We start from the raw sequence: 19,629 nt of genomic DNA, 5'->3' as shown, positions 1-19,629 counted from the left end.
CCTGTCCAGGTGTCCCCTGCCTTCACCCTAAGTCACCCTGGAGTCTATCCCAGGGGTGGGATAGGCTCCAGGCCCCGCAACCCTAATGAGGATCAAGCAGTGTATAGATGATGGATGGATGGATGGATTGCCACTATTCTCCAGCAATGTATGTTGTACTTTCAAAAAGTTGGCATATTTACAAGAGGCATGTCTTGTAAAAAAAATAAATAAATAAATAAATAAAAAAAGCAGTGAGGCTACACTGTTTTTGTTTTTTGTTTTGTTTTGTTTTTTTAAGCACAAATTTGCCTACACTAATCAGCATTTTATGGGACAGAACAAATGCTGGGTTGGTTATTACAGATGAAGATTTTCTGTATAAATGTAAATGTGTGAATGAGCAGGAATTTGTCACTTTAGGTTATGTTAATAAAACTGACAAGATGTAATTTGCAACTCATGGAACCACCTAATAATCATTCTACCTTAAAAAAAAAATGTCATCAAAAGAACAAAGGTAGTCTACCTGTAGGAAAAGATCCATCTGGGAGCACATTTCATTTCAGTCATCATATTGTTAAAGTCACATAAATTAAATATAATGAACAGTCTTCCAATGATGAATAGGTTTATTTCATAAACTCTGAAAGCAGCAGTCTTTTTACTGAGTTAGCTTCTCCTTATAACACACCATCTGCCAGCTGCAAGCATACCCGGAATGATCAAATAATTTAGAATTTGACAAAACTCCACAACAGTTTTACAATTACTTAACCTATTTAAACTATTGTTTTTTGCAGGGTATCCTTAGCTCCCACTTTTCTGACATCCTCCTGGTAGAATTCAGCATCAATAATGAATACAGTGTATAGTAAGTTGTAATTTTAACAATTCCCAATCACAAATGACTGTCTTGTTTTAAATCACTTTTGCTTGTTGTTTGTTTTTTAATCCTAAAAGCACTATGCCCCCATACGTTCATAACGTTACACCAAACTGTGTGTAACATGTATGAATATTACTTACAAATGTTGAAGCATATAGGCATAGCTTTTTTTTTTTTTTAATCAAAAACTAGCTTGTAAACATCTTGTAAAAAACTGGTAACACCCCACCTCAGTTATCACAGACTGTACTTTTTTTACATTGAAGTTCTGCTATTACCACACCTTATTAAGACATATTATGCATAGTAAAGTATGCACATTAGTGATCACGTTACATGAAATGCTACAATCCTGCAATTTCATTTTGCAGATGCTTTCGTCCAAAGCGATGTACATCTAAGAGTAGATCCAACACATGCAAGGATCTAGTCAGGAGAAAAAAACCTGGATAAGAGCCATAAAACAAGTTCTGGTGTGATAATAGGACCATGGTATCTACAGACAGTGTAGACATAATAGATTTTTTCTGTCAAGTGCAAAGAGGGGTTCAGTGAAGAGCTGGGGTTTTTGTCTTTTCTTAAAGACTGAGAAAGACTTTGCAGATCGAACAGAGTTTGGCAACTTGTTTCACCAGCAGGGAACCACACAGGAGAAGGGTCTAGCTATTGACCTTGGGCCCTGCTGTGGTGGTTGTGGTGGTTGGATCAGGAGCCTTTTGTTGGCTGAGCGTAGCGAGCTGGAGGGAGTGTAGACCTGAATGAGATAGTTCAGGTAGGAGGGAGCTTTTTGTCATTGTAGTTTTGAATGCAAGTGTCAGACTTTTGTATTTTAAGCGGGCAGTAACTGGAAGTGAAATGCTGACTTAAAGAACCAACAGCTGCAGATTAGTGCAACCTGCTGACCCACTCTGAATGAATCCTTTGCAATCCCTTTGACCTAACATGAGCAACCCACCAGTGTGTTTTCACAGGAAGCCTTTTTTGATTGCAGGCTCCTGTAGAGGTCAAGAAAACAAAACACTTCATCTTGCATTTCTTATAATCAAAATGTCTTTCATTGGAACCTTCTACCAAGGACATGATCATGTCTTACATTCCCAGACCGTAAAAATAGATTTTTTATGCTGCACGTTTTCCAAGCTCAAAGTAAGAGAACCGTGATCAGGGTCATTTTTTCAGACTTTTGAAAAGCAGCTTCAGAGCCTCAGAAGACACTGTAAATGGATGTCACAGGCTGGGTAGTACTTTCAGTAACCAGTGAACTTAACTTGATGTTCACTTGATCAGTAGATAAGAATTCAGTTTTCCTGATATCCACTATCTAGAAAATGTTTGTACAGTAATGGTATAATATAAACTCTCTCTCAAGTTGTTCAAACTTTTAAATGTGCGTAAACAATATTAAGGAGATGATCTTTGGTCCTCAGTGGTAGAAGCTGCACATTTATAACCTGTGCTTGCTGGCTGCACTAACCTCCCAAGTGATGATTGTCCTCGTATGCATTTTTTTGTCTGATTTCAGTCTGCTATTCATTCCTGTCACCCCTTTATCCTCACCCCAACCAGCCGAGGAGGACACCTGCCCTCCCTGAGCCTGGTTCCACCAAAGATTTCTTTCTGCTAAAGGGGAGCTTTTTCTTCCCACCGTTGCCAAGTGCTTACACAAAGGAAGATTTTGGGTTTGATGGGATTCCTTCCATAATTTTTTCACCTTATTATGTACAATGCCTCTGGAAGACATATGCTCTGAATAGACTGGTAGCTACAGGCATGTATACAAAGAATGTGCTAAATTCTTGTTTAATGGGACAGAGACAGAAAAAAAGCCTTGAGAAAGAAAGAGAAACAGAAACAGTTTTGCCACCCTTCACCTACTGGCCAAGTCTTACGTATAACAGCCAAGTTCACCAGGAGGCATAATTGGACCCTCCCACATAAATGTTTACCTCAGGAATCCAGTTTGCAAACTTCACAGACTCTCCATCATTACAAATCAATATTATTAATCACTGAGGATTACAAAAGACATCATTTGCATTACACAGTTCCCAAATGTGAAGTGTAACCTCCGTGAGAAACAAGAAAACAAGAGCAAAAGGAAACCTAATGGAATGGGCTTTTCTCTGATTGTGTGTCCTCTACTCTCACATTCATTAATTCACACAGCCTGCACCTAAAGACAGGCAGAGAGATGCAGCAACAACCATTGTGTGTGTTGTGCAACGTGAGGACGCCACAGTCTGTGATTGTGTCATCGGATCAGTGGCACTGGAGGAGATGGACTGAGGCAGCAACCAGATGGAGGCCAGTAAGTGCAGCAACCTCAGCCATGTGGAGGTGAATCCTAAAGAGCTCACAAACAGGGTACATGAAGATGGATATCAGCCCAGGTTGGTTAACATCACAGCAAAGACACCCATGAAACAAGTAGGGAAAGTGAAAGTAAATGACAATTTACTGCACCACCACACCGCAAAACTTCCTCACCACTTTTTCTGTAACCTGTTGGAGATAAACAAGTTTGTCATCAGTGATGTACACAAGCCAAGCAACTGAAAGAAAGTGTCAGCCTTGACTGCAGTGACCCAGTGCATGTGGAGGCAGGGGGATGGCTCTTATAATTGAAAGAATAAATTGAGGTGGAGAAGCAGTCTGCCTGAAATCAATAAGGCTAACCTCTGTTTCCAAGACAATCAAGGCACCAATTATTCCATGATCAAATAAAGTCCCGCCGAGAAGATTCAAGGATTTCGTACAGTGCTGCAGCCTGGACGCTTAATTTGGGCTGAAATGGTGAAAAGCAACTCTCAGCAGCTCCTAGGACAATACAGAAACAAGCTCCAAGAGAGGTGTACACAATGCTCTCCTACCTGATGGAAATAAGTTTGAACCTGGTCAAAGCTCCTTTGTTAAATTTCATTACATGATCTGATCAGGCGGCCTCATTTCAAACAATCAAGTGGGCTGCAAGTGCTGCAAGTTCCTAAAACAGTTCGATATATTTCAAGAATTTCTGAATCCCATTTGCTCCAGGGTAAATTTATTTCAATCTCTTCACAGACCTTATTTAATGCAATGTGCAGATTGTCACTTTTTTCCAATATAATAATATCAGCCCTAAGAAATTTCATGATATCCAGCCTCCTTTTCAGAAACACCTTCTGGCTTTGCTACACTACATGAAAGAAAATGTCTCTGGGCGCACAACAATGTGACCCCATTCATTCAAACCACACAAGAATTGAAATCATTCGGGTGAATGACACACTCTGAATACTAAAATAATGATTGAAATTCCACACCAAACTCTATTCAAATGTACTACAATTCAGTCTCCATCCCCCCCAGTGATCTGACCCTCAGTCATGCCACTGCATGTGTGTAGTTTTAACTAAAAATAACAGTGCAGAGCAACAACTTTTATCTGTTTTAAGAAGTCACGGGCGCTCAAATAAATGACACTGTCAGAGGTTTGTGTCTATTGTTTTCCAGGGAAATCAACTAAATGTGATTTCATGCAGTTAACCAACACTGACTTGCTGCATAATAAGATTTCATATATCACAGGGCACTTTTGCTGTTTATTGGAGAGCAGAAATGAGCAACAATGATGTGAAGAATCAAATAAAGCAATATAAGGATTTGCTTTACAGCCCTGCAGCTTCCAAAGTCCATTAAAATTGTACACGTAAATAAGAGGAGGAAAATAAAAATCTTTAAGGAAGGAACCGCAATGCTTTTCCTGAGAGAAAGTGAATCATAAATGCAGATAAAACTGCAAAATGCAATCAGCTCAGTCTGCTATGGCACTCTAAAGGATTTTCTGTGATATTTAGCTACAATTTTCACTGTATAATGCAGCTGACATGAAAAAACTCAGATGTCCCACTTTAAAAATGTGATCTTCAAAGCGGAGTCCCTGCGCGGATCTGCACTGACGGTCCCTGGCACAGATGTGGACGCTCACGCTGAATCCTGTAAACCTGAACGCACTGTCGAGCCACAAGATGCGCACTGGACGCTACAGGCTGGGAGGAGCTTCAGGATTTTTCCCACTTGTTTCACGCCACTCTCGGGTGAAGACTCGTTTGCAGAAGGAGATACAGGGAAAAGGTGAGTCCATTAGCACTCATTTGTACTCTAAATCAATATTGCGAGGGTGGTTTTATGACAAAAATGTATCCCTGAGGTGCAAGATATGAATCTCGCTGCTCCTTTGGGGAGAGCGTAACCTGTAGTTACTGGAGTGTTATAGGTGCGTAATTTGGATATGGCAAAAACCTTTTACAAAACCAAGGTGAAGAAGTGTCCAAATGACAGGGGAGATATTTGTGCTGGAGGCAAACGATTTTGCACTTGTCTGTTCGGAAACTGTGAGAGCGCAGTTGGATATCTTTGAATGCTGAGTAAGTTGAACAAATGGCCACAAATTACGCATCAGTGCGTCGTTGATTAGCAGTGAGTTGCCTCATCATAATCTAATGGCAGTGCGTTTCCTTTTTCGCTAGAATCCGGATTGTGTGTTTTTCCTTGCTTCAGGAGGTGTGTGTTTACAGATTGATCAGCCTCAAAATGAAAAATTGTGCTTTGACAAATTACTGATGTTGTGTAAAGTGCAAATGTCGCCTGCAGCCTGATATATCCACGCTCAGTGCGGTTGTACAGCTGTGATCTGGTGACAGAGGCTCCAGGCAGTGTGTACATGCTTTTTGGGTTATTGGCACTGCACCACTTTAGTTGTCATCACCACATGTGGTCCCTATAGATTATAATAATCCTCATGGCACACAGTGTGTTCAGTGTCCTTCGTACCTTTCTCTCTTTTAGGCCTCACACTTGATATTTTTTGTCCTGTGCCTAAATCCAAAGTGATTTTCTTTTCAGGGAATGGCGCAGCAGCTTAGAAGGTCACACACACATTTGCACACACACTTGTTGTCTAAACCTTTGGTGTTAGGTCAGCAGGAGAGAGAGCAATCTGATTAGTCTACAATCTAGTGCCTGTATACTTAAAATATGACTTTAGAGCACATTCTGCTGCACTCCTCAAGTTCAGTCTGAGTAAGATCCCTGGAAAGCAATGATGCCAGCAAACTATAGTGTTTCCAGTGGTTTGTCAAGAAATGGGCTGGATCCCCAGAGCAGTCAAAGAGTGTCTGTCACCAAAGAGGTGACCTCTCACTAAATGGTGTCTTGGTTTGTCTCAGTGATCCAATAAAGAAAAAGTGGAAAGTCGAAAAAATGTGCACGGTCAGTTCAGGTCTGTAAACAGACAAAAGCTAAAAATATCCGATTTTTACCACCAAAAAGTAAATATCAAAATGTTGCAGACATTTCGAAAGCACCTTGCTGGGTTTAATGGTACCTGATGCAATTAAAATTGAGCTGCTAAACAAGAATGCAGAGACTGTTCCATTATTCAAGAGTCAAACAGAGGCAGTAGTTGTTATCAGTGCCATAGCCAGATGTACTCTTTGTTCAGTGGGAGCTCACAGTGTTCCTTACATAAATTGGCAAAAATTACATCGGAGTAAACCACCAAATTTTTTTCTCATTCAAATAGTGTTGTTTAATATTAGATATATGACACAATATCCCCTTTATGAGATTGAGACTGTGCATACCACCAACACCCTGCAGCTCTAACGATGTACCATTGAACTGCCTGTCTCGTCCTGATCACACTGCTTCCTCCGTCATTTTTCTTTTGCCTTTACAGTGACACAAGTGATCGTGTCTCTTGGAAAAGGTGCAAGTTTCAAAGAATCCAAGAATGCAACCTGTAGAACATGGACAAAGAAGTTTTCAGTAGGGACTGGAACAAGTCTGATGATTTTCTATTGATAATCATCTGTTACTGAGCCAGTGTTTCATTATCTTGGCCTTTTCAGAACATCCACCTCCTCAGTGCAATCGTGGACAGTTGTTCAGATAATTAGGCTGCATGCATTAGAGAATTCTCTTATTTTCTAAATTGCAGTGTTTCATCGCTCTTTATACTTGACAGCTTTAATATCAGTGTAATATTTGCATGCATGCTACCCTGTCAGGGTGGTATAAAGAGACTAATGACATAATTGTATATCAGCTCCGTTCGGTTCTATTCCATTACGAAGTTGGTTTGCAGTTTTTCGATGCTGAGGAGGTAATGACCCTGAAAATAAATGATATGGTTTTAACTATATAAATAGTGCTGCTAAGTTGCTGTGCTACACATGCCGACAGGAGCGTCTACAGCTCATTTCTATAATGGAGGGTGATTTGTGGTCAATGAAAGGGGAGCAAATGGGTTAGAGGATGTTATACACCTAGTTCAAGCACTGGCCCACATCCAAAGAGATCAGATTCACGACACGGTAATATTTGGCAATGGGAAGCCAGTGAGAGATCATGCTGCATCATTAACTTTATTGTTTCAGTTGGGTAGGTGTTTCGGAGAAGATAGATAGACTGATCGGTGTTACATCCCTCCATCGACTAGAATCACAAATCGGTGGTGCAAACTGGGGAGAAAAGTGATAAAAAATAAATAAACCCATTGACGGCTTCACTGTCATTTGTTGAAAATCATGTTCTGTCTGACTTGTCTTAAAGACTTATATTGCACTTTATGTTTCCTCTCCTCAGGTGTCGGCCCAGTCTCGAGCATCTCCTGCTAAAATGAGCCCACCAGACACATCCAACAGCACAGGAGAAGGGGAGGCTGGTGACACCGATCCCTTGGTTCTGCTCAACGACAGCATGGGTTTACACCCACCAGGTTTTCACACCGACATCACCAAGCACCTTGGAGTCCAGATCACCCTGATCACAGCTTATTCCCTGATCATCCTGCTGGGCCTGCTGGGGAACGCTCTCGTTATCTACATGATCATTCGCTACAGAAACATGCGAACGGTGACCAACTTCTTCATAGCTAACCTGGCCCTGGCAGACCTTCTTGTGAACACCCTCTGCTTGCCTTTCACTCTGGTTTACACTCTGCTGGATGAGTGGAAGTTTGGGGCCCTGTTGTGCCACATGGTGCCCTTTGCCCAGGCCCTGAGTGTGCACGTGTCCATCCTGACTCTGACTGTTATTGCTCTGGAGCGCTACCGCTGCATCGTCTTCCACCTCGGTCGACGCCTCACATGGCACTCCAGCTTCCTGATCATGGCATTCACCTGGACTGTGTCTGCTGTCCTAGCAGCTCCTCTGGCAATCTTCAGAGAGTACCGCAATGAGGAGATCCCCTCCATCAACCTGCGCATCGCCGTCTGCTCTGAGAAATGGCCCCACGGAACCAGCAGGGATGGAGTCATCTACAGCCTCTCAATGCTGCTCCTACAGTACATTATTCCTTTAGCCATCATCAGCTACGCTTACATATGCATCTGGGTCAAACTGAAGAATCACGTCAGCCCATCCACCCGCAATGACAGCATCAATCGCCGCAAAAACACCACAAAGATGTTGGCACTGGTGGTGGTGGTGTTTGCAATCTGCTGGCTACCATTCCACGTGTTCCAGTTGGCCAGCGATCTGGACCTGGTGCTCAGGTTCAAGGAGTACAAACTGATATACACTGTGTTCCATATCGTGGCTATGTGTTCAACTTTTGCCAACCCTCTCCTGTATGGGTGGATGAACAAGAACTACAGAAATGGCTTCCTCATGGTTTTCCGCTGCGAGGATAAACCAGAATCTTTCCACCCAGAGGGCTCGTTCAGGACTCGCTCTCTGAGAGGACTGACTCTTAATGGTCGTAATGGTGGACAGCCTCCCACTGCTGTATGAGGCTTAGACAGTTTAAAACGCCTGTAGAATATGAACACATAATGTGCACCTCTGCTTTGTGGTGCTTGCGATTCGGCATTTGACTTGAACGGTCTGATCTCGAGTATCTATGTCACTGGAGTGGGCCCAAAGCTTTGCATGCAAATCGCTTAATGTAAAGCTCTTCTTTACTTTGTGAACGGTACTAGTGATATACATTTGTCAAACCTAATTCCAAAATGTGTTTCTGATGTTTATATAGGTGTTATTTAACTTGCTTCAGTGTGCAATGTGTTTTCCTGTAAATGTAGAAACTCTTGTTGGTAAGTAATGTCAAATTTATTATACTCACTGAAGGGAAGATTATTGTGACTGTGAGAATTTTTAATTTTTCACACTTGCTTTTCAATTACTGTAGTTGGCTGTTCAAAATATTTGGATGATTTTCACCTCATTAATCCAAATGATGTGTTTTGGATTAATTACAACGTTCTAGCACAGTAACATTCAATCCTCGTCCAAGACAGCCAAAGGAGGGTATCGCTAATTTTCTACCCTGACAGGAATTTAATTGTCTGCACCTAGCAACCAGATGTTCATGATTAAATGGAGCAGCAGGACTCCAGGTTTCCAGAAGAATCGTATTGAAAGCCAGTGACTTGTGTGTAGAGAGATCAACAAGTTATTGATATCTTCATCACAGAATGGGAGGCAGCTGCTTTAAGGACATGTAAAAAAAAAAAAAAACGGGCATAGAATGCACAATTCTACTTTCATTACACTGCAGCTTAAGTGTCCTTATGTTGATGGGTTTTAAATGAACACAGGAACATTCATCAATCACAGGGCCTCTGGAAACAAAAATCCCAGATCTGATTCTAACCAGCAGGAGAGATTATGCTTTTGTGCCTCCATGTCAAATAAAGAGACCTTGACTTGGATAGGAATTGCACTGCACAAAAGATATAAACACAGCATGCAAATGGGTTTCTGACTAAAAGAAAAATCTCATTTCTTTCACGATGTTAAATTTAGCCAGCAGTGTGGAAAAAATCAAGTAATTGCACAGGTGACAAATTCTCAACCATTGAGTTAATCAATACTCCAGTCTTGTGTGGCTTTTAAGGACAATGATCAGATAGTGTGACCAGCACACAGCACAATCTTTGACCAGTGGCTTAAAAAAGGCCACCTTAAAATGTGGCTTTATTTAAATGACACAATGCCACAGATGAAAAGAAGAGGGACGAGAATGGGATGTCAGTTAGGACCGTTTCCAGACACTTGAATGTCAACAACTCCATCATTTGTTATCAAAGAAATAGTTTCAGACAGCTCTGGATGGACATGTCTGACAGCATGATCAGGTCTGCCAACTTTATCAAGCCCTTCACACATAATGGGACTTCATTCTGCACATCAACATAGACAGCTTCATTAACTCTGTGCGTCACAAATGTGTGACTTGTTATTGACTCTCTGTTCTATGACCCCATTCTCCGTCTCCCCATCATCATTTCCAATATAGTAGCACACTTCATGACATCAGTTCTGTTGTAGAGATGCTTTGTGCTAGAGCCACAAATACATAAGAATAGATAGAATATCATAAAAATATTCCAAACTATGTTCATATTTTCATCCAGTACATAGTTAAGTATGCCAGAAGAATAGCAAATGCCTGTTAGGTTCCTCTGGATGGATTGCAAAACTGAAAACACAGGCATAATGTAAAAATATGTTGATCACCGTACACTGACTCAATATGTTTGGGTGCACATACACTCTATATTTAAAATATACAGGAAACATACTGTGACTATCTGAATCTGTCAGCTGAAAAATCCATCTGAGCATTAAAAAAAGAAGGAAAGAAGTAAACAAATCTAAGCTTTATCAAAGTACACATAAATTTTTCGACTTAATTTAGAAAAAAAAAGTGGGTCAAAGTTAATCCAATAAAGCGTTTAATTAGCAAGAAGACAAATGTGGCCTACAGTGTGATTCATTTTACAGCAGATAAAATACCTATGTGTATTTCTGACACCCACACCACTGTTCTCATGGTTTAGCCTATATTCATTTACAGTATTATAGAAGCTCTATTGGGATGACATTAATCTTAGATCCTTGGCATGAGATCCACTAGGGCATTACACTGGATGTCTGAAAATAGAATAAAAATAAAATGCCAAGGTCAGATTCACAAGAATATTTCGAAGACAAATTGTTGCATGATTTTTTAATCAGCCTGTTGTAGCTGCTTTGACAACATCACAAGAAATTTGATCCCAAATCTTATGAAAAGTGAGATTTCACAAGAGGTCATGGGGGATTTTTGCGGTCCACTGCCGCCCTCTAGTGTTCTGATCTGGCATCACAGCTGCAGCTAACCGGATGTGACGTACTGTTTGACCTTCCCCCAGTCCGTTTGACGTGATTTGTCGTCGGCTGTATCATGAACTTCACCACCGCTGGAGTCTAAAAATGCAAATTCTGACCCTTTAAAAGCTGTCGCCGAGCAGGTAACCGCCTCTGCCTCTGCCTCTGGAATAACCTGGAAATGTGATTGTTGAACACTGGCGGGAGAAGTTTCCGGAGCTCGTAGCGAGTCATTCATTCATGCGGTTAGCCACATGCTAGGCTAGCTCTGGTTAAGCAGGAAGCTAAGAGAGTGCGGACGTGACAAATGTGACGGTAACGTTTTTAAGTCATGTTAGCTTCTCGTTGTCGAACGCTTTATCAGTTTGTGATCTTAAAAAGAGCTATACGGTGAGTTGTGAGTAACATCAGGAGACACAGTGTTAGATTTGTGAAGCTATGAGTGTGTTTTATGTGTCTTTGACTGACATCTGTCAAGTAGTTAGCTAGAAACATCTGCTGCGGTGACGGTGTTACAGTTTAACTGGAGATCAGGTTAACTGGTGATAGGTGCCGTCTCCAGATGTTTAGTCCGCAGATTTGTCACGATCAGACCTGGCTGTGCGTGAAAAAAAAGATACTAGATAAAGAAGATCTGCCGGAAAACGTCGGCATCACTACTTGATAAAGTCTATTCCATGTAAATATCACCTATAGACAGTAAAAAGAAATGTGCTATTCGAAATAAAAAACACGTACTTTTCAAGAATTGTGAGAGGATTTGAAACCACGTTATCCAGAGATAAAATTAGAGACCACAGTCTGACTCATCATGCCACCGATCAGTCCTGTAAACATCCCTCTTCATCCACATAGAGATCTATGTGGATGAACACCTGGTGATTGTTCAGGAAACACGTCCAGGATAACTGGGGATAGTCACAACTTAACACAGGCTGCCTGGTTAATAAGGAGCCACAGAACTAATTATTGTGTCACCAAGAAACCCACAACATAGAAGCACTGCTGTGTTAGTCTGATTTCAGTGGAGCAGAACTTCAGGTTTAACTCGGGTTTGTTCTCAGAAGCACTCCGACCCTCAGGGTTCACAGAAACTGTTAATCATAGAATAACGTGGTTTCAAATCCTTTCACCATTCTTGAAAAACATGTGTTTTTTATTTTGAATAGCACATTTCTTTTTACTGTCTGTAGATGATATTTACATGGATATAGACTTTATCAAGTAGTGATGTCGACGTTTCTCGGCGAGGTCTTCTTTATCTAGTATCTTTATTTCACGCACAGCCAGGTCTGATTGTGACGGATCTGTGGACTAAACATCTGAAGCCAGCAACTATCGCCAGTTAACCTGGTCACCAGTTAAACTGGAACAACGGTCATCATGTAATTCAAAATATCCGCAAATATGCCTGTTACTAAGTCGTGATATTTTTTGTAAATCACTTGTCTTGAAAATTGGCACACTTCTCGACTTTTCTTCCAGTTCTGTCGTTTTAAATGTGGTTGCACAAACCTGGTAAACTGACACGTTTTTTTTTTTTTGTTCTGTTTCTGCACAGGGTTGTGCCAAAGTAAACGAAGGGAACAATGGTGAAATATTTCTGCTGCGCAGGTTTGCTAAAAAACACCTGGGACCAAGTTTGCGTTGCTTACTGGCAACGATATCCCAACCCTTACAGGTAAAACTTCCTCTTCTTTATCCAGTTGTGCAGAGATGTAGAGATAGTTTGGATCGTGAATTAACATCTGTATACAGAGGGGGTTAAACAGTAGTAGAAACAGCATGTATACTCGAGTAGTATACGGTACTGGGAAACTTCCACACACTTGTACTCGCGTTTCTATAATTACACATATACCTGATAGTAAATTGTATATTTTTAGAAGCTGGACTCTTAGTTAACCTAAACAAACAATCAGAATAAGTTTGTTTTTTCAGTATCTGTTGCCATGTAACTGTTCAAATTTTCACTTGGTTAGTTGATACGCAGTTGTCTGAACTCCTGCATTAACCCTCTCAACTCCAAACCGTCACAGTGAGGCTCGTTTTCACTGCAAAATAAAGTCCTGCACCTCTCTGGAAACAGCACAACCACTGCTAGAAGCAGAGAGAACTTAGAATCGTCTTGTGTTAAAATCATAGTCCCATAAATGATAAGAACAGAAACACAAAAGTTGAATTTCTGCTGTTATTAATTTTACAAAAATGAAAAGAAAACTGGAATAAACATACTCAGCAGTTTTTTTTAGGTGCCTCCAAATGTTACCAATACTTAGAAAAAAATGGTGCCTCTACATGCAATAGATGTTTTACTACCTATATTTTAACCTGTTTCCTAGTCTCTTATCTGCTCTGTATAAACATGGCCTTCAGTTCAGCCCAGTTCAACTGGAAAATGTAGAATTCTTGTGATGTAACTGTTGGTCAAAGTGAAGTCACTAATGGTCACCTGACTACAGCAAGGAGTGCAGAGGTTTTTTTTTTTTTGTTTTTTTACAGGATTTGATTAATGCAAACTATTTATTTTTGACAATTTTTATATGACGCATGTAGAATAAAGTGAAATGAAATATCTCAGTGTTAAGTTTTAGTTAATGTTGCCAGCATAAATATTTAATTCAAGGACCTGCAGAAAGTTGCAAATCTGATGATTCTCTCTGTGTACAGTTTCTAGCTCAGATAAACGGTGCCATTTTGTAGTGTTTTATTTTTAAATGAGTGCTTTGTTTCTGTATCTGGTCATTTACACAACCCACCCCTTGCAGGATTGTTCAGACACAATGGCAGCATACCAAACAAATAAAGCATGTGAACCACCATCATCTAACATCATCGTCTTTCACACAGACAGACATTTTTCTTTGCAGCTGATTTATTCCAAAGTCTTACAAAGCTAAAATACAAAACAGTTGAGAATTAATCATTTTTAATAATGTGTTTGTAGTGAGGACTGGCAGAAAAATAGGCAAAATTAAATTTTTGGCCTTTATTATAGAATACAGTGAAGAGAGAGACAGGAAACGTGGGTAAAGAGTAGGGGAAAGACATGCAGTAAATGCTGCGTCGGGAACTATAGCCCCTGTTTATGGGTTCCCAGCTCAGTCAGTTGAGCTACCTGGGTGCCCAAACAATAAGTTTTTTTTGTAATTACTTTGAGTACAGCCACTTTAGACTATTTTTCAAAGTACACGTGATAATGTTGATAATAATGTGATAAACAGACACAAATAAATGTATTACACACATAAGAAAAATGAAGTGATCTCATTTTGATTCACATTAGTTATGGATAGAGAGTGTAGCCCAGAGCCGTATGGACGGCAACTAAGGCAAAGCTGGCCAGGACTCAGTATCACTGGATGGGAACCTTACACCGGCCTCCATGCGCACCCTGACGTCAAGTCCGACAGTCTTCAGAGCAGGGAGTGTGTCACTTAGGTGGAGGTGGTTGGGGGAGAGGGAGTTGTGGGTGGTTTTACGCTGCAAAGCCTATCTTTCATTGCAAAAACTGGTCCCAGTGAAAAGAGATTTAGGCAGCTGTGGAGTAGCGGGAGTAGGAAAGCCAACAGGGAGCGTGATGGAGGGCCAAAGGTCTGTATTATTGAAGAATATGATAGACTCTTTATGAGCCAGGGAGAGAGCACTCTAACCCTAACCCGTTTTTATGGCCGTTTGCATTTAAGTGAAACTGTCAAACACTCTATAGTACAACTTTCCTATTCCTGTTGATAATGTGTCCATCGTATCATGTACACATCAGTTGTTTATCACCCAGACCTTCTAAACTATATTATCTAATTGAAACAGATAACAGACTAAAGTGTTTATAATGAACCCAGTCATTAGATGTAGCCCTACCCAGAAGTTTTGTGTTGTTTTCATCTATCTGCACCTTTTATCTTCTTTCACAGCAATCATGTCTTGACTGAGGATATAGTTTTCCGAGAGGTTACTCCAACCAACTGCCTCATTTCCAGACGTCTGTTGACCAAAACCAGTCGTGCACCTCGCTGGATGGAGCGATATCTTCCAAAGCACATGGCCAGCTCAGCGTACATCATTGAGGACTCCATTGTGGACCCTCAGAAAAGGACCATGACCACACTAACATGGAACATCAGCCACGCTCGCCTCATGGTGCTTATATGTTTGCTTCTATAAACACTCGGCATACAACATAATACCATGGTTTCATGTTTGTTTTTTGTTGGTTTGTTTTTTGCTGTTTGCCCCAGTCCGTGGAGGAGCGATGTGAATACCGAATTAACCCTGAGAATGGCAGCTGGACTGAGATTAAAAGAGAAGCTTGGATCTCTTCCAATGTCTATGGGCTCTCAAGAGCAATTCAGGTCAGTAGAGTAAAGTGGAGCGCCACACTATGTAACAGGGAAAGTAGTGTGGGCCAGCCAAGAGGGAGGCTCACACACCTATCTTTCATTCTGTAATTAGTAACATAATACACAGGGTTAAGATGGAACAGCTGAGCACTTGGAGCTGTCTGCCAGGGTGCGAATGACTGGATGATTTATGACGGTGAATCATAAAATACCTGTACTGCTGCCAGACTCTGGACTGACGGTGAACAAGTGACGATGAGTTATATGTTGTTATGTAGTTCAACAATCTTTTTCGGTCGTGGTTGACATTGTCTCTTCTCTTTCCAGGAATTTGGTCTCGCGAGGTTCAAGACCAGCGTTACAAAGACCATGAAAGGCTTTGAATATGTGCTCGCCAAAATGCAAGGTAAATTATCATTAAAATTAATAATTCTGTGTTTCCAACATTTAATGAACATTTGCAGTTGATGTGGATATAAAACTACAAGTGGGTTTTAAAACAGGAGTGTGATTTTGATCCCATCAGTAATTAAGAGATGTCCCTATCTAATCTCAAAGGTCAGAATCGGGGTTGGTCAGGGCTTTTTTAAAAACATTTTTAAGCTAATTGGTATTAGCCAGAACCTAAGCCCAAACTTCTGTTTGCATCTGCTGTCACACATCACAAGGACATTTGGTCAGGGCTAATAGTGCTGTTATAGTCAACAGCTACATAGTATGGTCTGCAAAGGTGGTTTTCTTAAAAATGCTACTGTGACTATGGAATACTTTCTGAGGCCTTGTCCACACGTAGCAGGGTTTTTGTAAAACCGAATGTCCTGCCCCCTCCGTCTAGAAAAAAAACTTACGTACACACCACCTCGTTTTTAGAAAAAAACTTCATCCACACCTAACCGCATAAGTGCGTTTTTAAGCACATTCATAAGCATGCCGGACCTTTAGGTGGCAGTAGTTCCCCAAATCCTATCCAATCAGAGTAAACTTCGTCTCTAATGTCACTTCCACGAAATATGAAACATGGCGGCAGGCTCGTTCGTGTGGACCGATAAGGAGGCAGAATTGCTCTTAAACGTAGTTTTGGAATATAAAGTCAACAAGTTACAAGAAAGCAGTATCTGGGCTTGTAAAAACAAGCAAGTAAAAAGTGCCTGTACAAGAAACGGCACCCAAAACCTTGTGAGAGCATCCATACTGTTACTGAATGTAAACACAGGTCGCATATGTGACGTAAGAACATATTTTGTCGCAGGCGGTGACGTTTCGAAACGCAAAACCCCGGTTACTGATGTCCACATGCAGACGCATAAAATGGAGAATTCACAAATCTTCACTTTGGTCGGAGTTTTTAAAAAGAATCGTTTTTGATGACGTAAATCTGCGTTTTTGTGTGGATGATAGGTCGAATCGTAGAAAAATATCTTTGTTTTGTGAGATGCCCAGCTACGTGTGGACAAGGCCTTAGTCAATCCCAGACTTTTGTACACCAGAGCACCATTAAGGATCACAGAAATCTTTGTGGCCTATTGTTACCTGAACCTCCATAATGCTATTTGCTTGCCAACACTAAACCGCCTCTAGTGTGGGACGCCTCCTCTGACCGCTGCAGTATTAACCCTCGTGTCGTTCTGCGGGTCAAAATTAACTCGTTTTAAAGTTTGAAAATGTGGGAAAAAAAATTATTTTCACAGTGAAACTTCTGATGTCCACATTTTCAACATTTTTGGAAATCTTTGAACATTTTTTGGTGGAAAAAAAAAAGAAATGTTAAAAATGTTTCTTAAGGACGTTCACAAAAATATTAACCAAAATCCAGCGAAATTCGCTGGATTTTGGTTGATATTTTTGTGAATGTTCTTAAAGAAAATATCAGAAGTTTTACTGATATATACGTAATCACTTTAGATATTTTTAGGATTTTTTTGGAAGATTTTTACTCATATTTTTGAAAATTTGTGGGATTTTTTATTTCTTTATTTTTTTTAAATAAAACTTTTAAGGGAAACTTTTAAGGAATTATTGGAATTTTCTTCCTGAAGGTTTTGGAAATTTTTACAAATTTGGGGAATTTTTTTGCTGAATTTTTGGATCTTTTTCAGACAAGGAAACAATATTTTTGGTGCCCATAAATGAGGACAGCAGGAGGGTTAAACAGTAAGAGGCTCCATCTGGTGGTAGAACCAGCTAATGCAGTTAATCTGCTGTACATTTTCTGGCATGCATGTGAAGAATACAGGTTTTCACCATCTTTTGGAGCTTGTGGAGACAGGGGATACCTTATTGCCACTACATTTCAGACTGTGCCCTTCAGCTTGGATGGAAAAATGCGGTTTTTAACTCACTGCATTTGAGAGCTACTCAGTTGTCAAGTGTATAGATTGACTTCATTTTAATAACTCTAATGTACTTGAAGCATTTGCATCAAGGAAAATGGCATTAGATTACGGCTCAGTATCAGCAGACACTAATTATTGAATTACTTGAAATGGATTGGAGGCAAAAACGCTTGATCAGGATGTTCGTAGTAGTTATTAGTGCTTTGGATTGCATTAATTGTTTATTGTTTATCTTATTTGTAATTCTTTAGATTTTTCTGCTATGACAAGTCATATAATGTGCTCTGATAAAGAGAAGATAAAGGAGAAGAGGTGCTCTTATAGTGGCAAGAAAATGAAGGTTTAGCTAACAGTGAATAATCTACTGTTGAATTTGATGAAATTCGGTAATTTCAGTGAAACAGTTACTTTGACAGCAATTGCTAAATAATGAGAAAGTTTTATCAATTTAGCACAAGAGATTTTTTTTATGTGTATAGCAACTTAGGTAGTTTGACTAAACTTGCTATCCAAGGTAAAATCATACCCCTTTTTATTAGAAAGTTAGTTTGACTGCATTCTTAAACCTGTTAATTCATCTACAGATGTGTGTGAAACTATTATTTGATAACTTGACTCCCTCATTAGACATTTTAATGTGTGCTGAATTGTACAAATTGTCAGTTTTCAGTCATTGCTGGGATAGTTGAACCTAAACAAAGGAAAGGTGTTAATTATACATGTAAAATATGCTTTTTTGACATTTCGAGTGCATCCATCTTTAACTGTATCCTGTTGAAACCCTTCTGACTGACACTAAAAGCTCTGTTATGATTTTTTTTTGTCCTTTAATGTTGCTGGGAAACAGATAAGCTGAAAGCCAGGGCAGTTTTAAGTGCCAGTGGCATTTCACATCTATTATGGAACAGAACCGGGTTTCTGAAATTATATAAAAACTTAATTATTATCTAAATGTTGTTGTTTTGTAGGCGAGACTCCGTCAAGAACCTTAGCAGAAACAGCGACAGAGCGGGCAAGAGAAACAGCACTGGCAGCTAAAGAGAAAGCCAAAGACCTCGCCTCACAGGCTCAGAAGAAACAATATGTGTGACAAGCTACGTGAATCACTAATGCTGGGACAGATTTATAATTACCCCCTCTCTCATTGTTCCGTCAAGCACTGGGGTACGACAAACCGGTCCCAGTCACGGGTGGACACCTCTGTGAGGACACATCCCAACTGAAGTGGTGGGTGGACCATAAAAGGCCTGAGCTGGGTTCAGGAGCCTGTTCCAGCCTCCCTGCTCATGTCACTCTGAGTATATTATACCTCTGCATCATTTCAGTGTTCACCAGAGATCTTAGAGAGGAATGGCCGAGTGTAGCTCTGAGTGCCATAAAATGATGATGGCCAACTCTGAAAGTGTTCCTCAGATGACCAATGTTTGCTTTCTGCTCCGTTCTTTTGAGTACGCCACGTCATTTTGTAATTCTTTACAGCTTCTTGTCTTGTCGGTAGTTAAACAGAATTCATGATGAGTGCGTTCTTGTTCATGATTTGTTTCTGTTGTGTTAATCTCGCATACAATCATGTTGTCTGTTAATTCTGTGTTCAATGTTACCTTAATCATTCTAATAAGACTGATCATCTCATTGCTTTGAGTAGAAGCGCATTTATTGAAGAAGAGTTCGTAGTGTTGGCAGTCAAAGTTTAATTAAAAATATCTACTTGGCCCCTCTGATACTGCAGTAACAGATGGTTGCAGTGGATAGAATTGTTTTGATTTCATCTAAAAATCAGTTAAAAAGGCATAAAGAATGCCTTGCAATGTACTTTGAGCTTAGGCCTGGTGGTGCAAAGATGTATCTCCCTCTATGAACAGACTATGAGCTTGTCAATAAATGCACATTTTCTAATCATAAGGCTGTGACACTTGGAATTGTGTTTTTGTGTACTAGTTTTGATTCATTC

The 19,629-nt window shown here is 40.2% G+C and overlaps 2 protein-coding genes across 4 annotated transcripts; both read left to right on the top strand.

Annotated features, from left to right (window-relative positions):
* The first annotated feature begins 4,877 nt into the window (after positions 1 to 4,877).
* npy7r (neuropeptide Y receptor Y7) lies at positions 4,878 to 10,604 on the top strand. Its single transcript, XM_023285736.3, has 2 exons — positions 4,878 to 4,981; positions 7,496 to 10,604. Exon 2 carries the CDS (start codon positions 7,529 to 7,531, stop codon positions 8,642 to 8,644), a length of 1,116 nt encoding a protein of 371 aa, XP_023141504.1. The 5' UTR covers positions 4,878 to 4,981; positions 7,496 to 7,528; the 3' UTR covers positions 8,645 to 10,604.
* A 418-nt stretch (positions 10,605 to 11,022) lies between these two features.
* On the top strand, positions 11,023 to 19,580 carry prelid1a (PRELI domain containing 1a). 3 transcript variants are annotated; one of them, XM_023285727.3, is made up of 6 exons: positions 11,023 to 11,148; positions 12,567 to 12,686; positions 14,920 to 15,145; positions 15,244 to 15,357; positions 15,673 to 15,751; positions 18,647 to 19,580. In XM_023285727.3, the coding sequence occupies exons 2-6, from the start codon at positions 12,595 to 12,597 to the stop codon at positions 18,766 to 18,768; spliced, it is 633 nt and encodes a 210-aa protein (XP_023141495.1). In that variant the 5' UTR covers positions 11,023 to 11,148; positions 12,567 to 12,594; the 3' UTR covers positions 18,769 to 19,580. The 3 variants fall into 3 exon arrangements, with proteins under 3 accessions (XP_023141495.1, XP_054872829.1, XP_054872828.1); XM_055016854.1 differs by lacking the exon at positions 11,023 to 11,148 and adding an exon at positions 11,166 to 11,320; XM_055016853.1 differs by lacking the exon at positions 11,023 to 11,148 and adding an exon at positions 11,175 to 11,395.
* Positions 19,581 to 19,629: the final 49 nt, after the last annotated feature.

The sequence above is a fragment of the Amphiprion ocellaris genome, chromosome 13 (genome assembly GCF_022539595.1).
Source record: "Amphiprion ocellaris isolate individual 3 ecotype Okinawa chromosome 13, ASM2253959v1, whole genome shotgun sequence".
Classification (NCBI taxonomy): Eukaryota; Metazoa; Chordata; class Actinopteri; family Pomacentridae; genus Amphiprion; species Amphiprion ocellaris.
The sequence above is the reverse complement of the archived record's forward strand: the minus strand, read 5'-3'. Positions and strand labels throughout refer to the sequence as shown.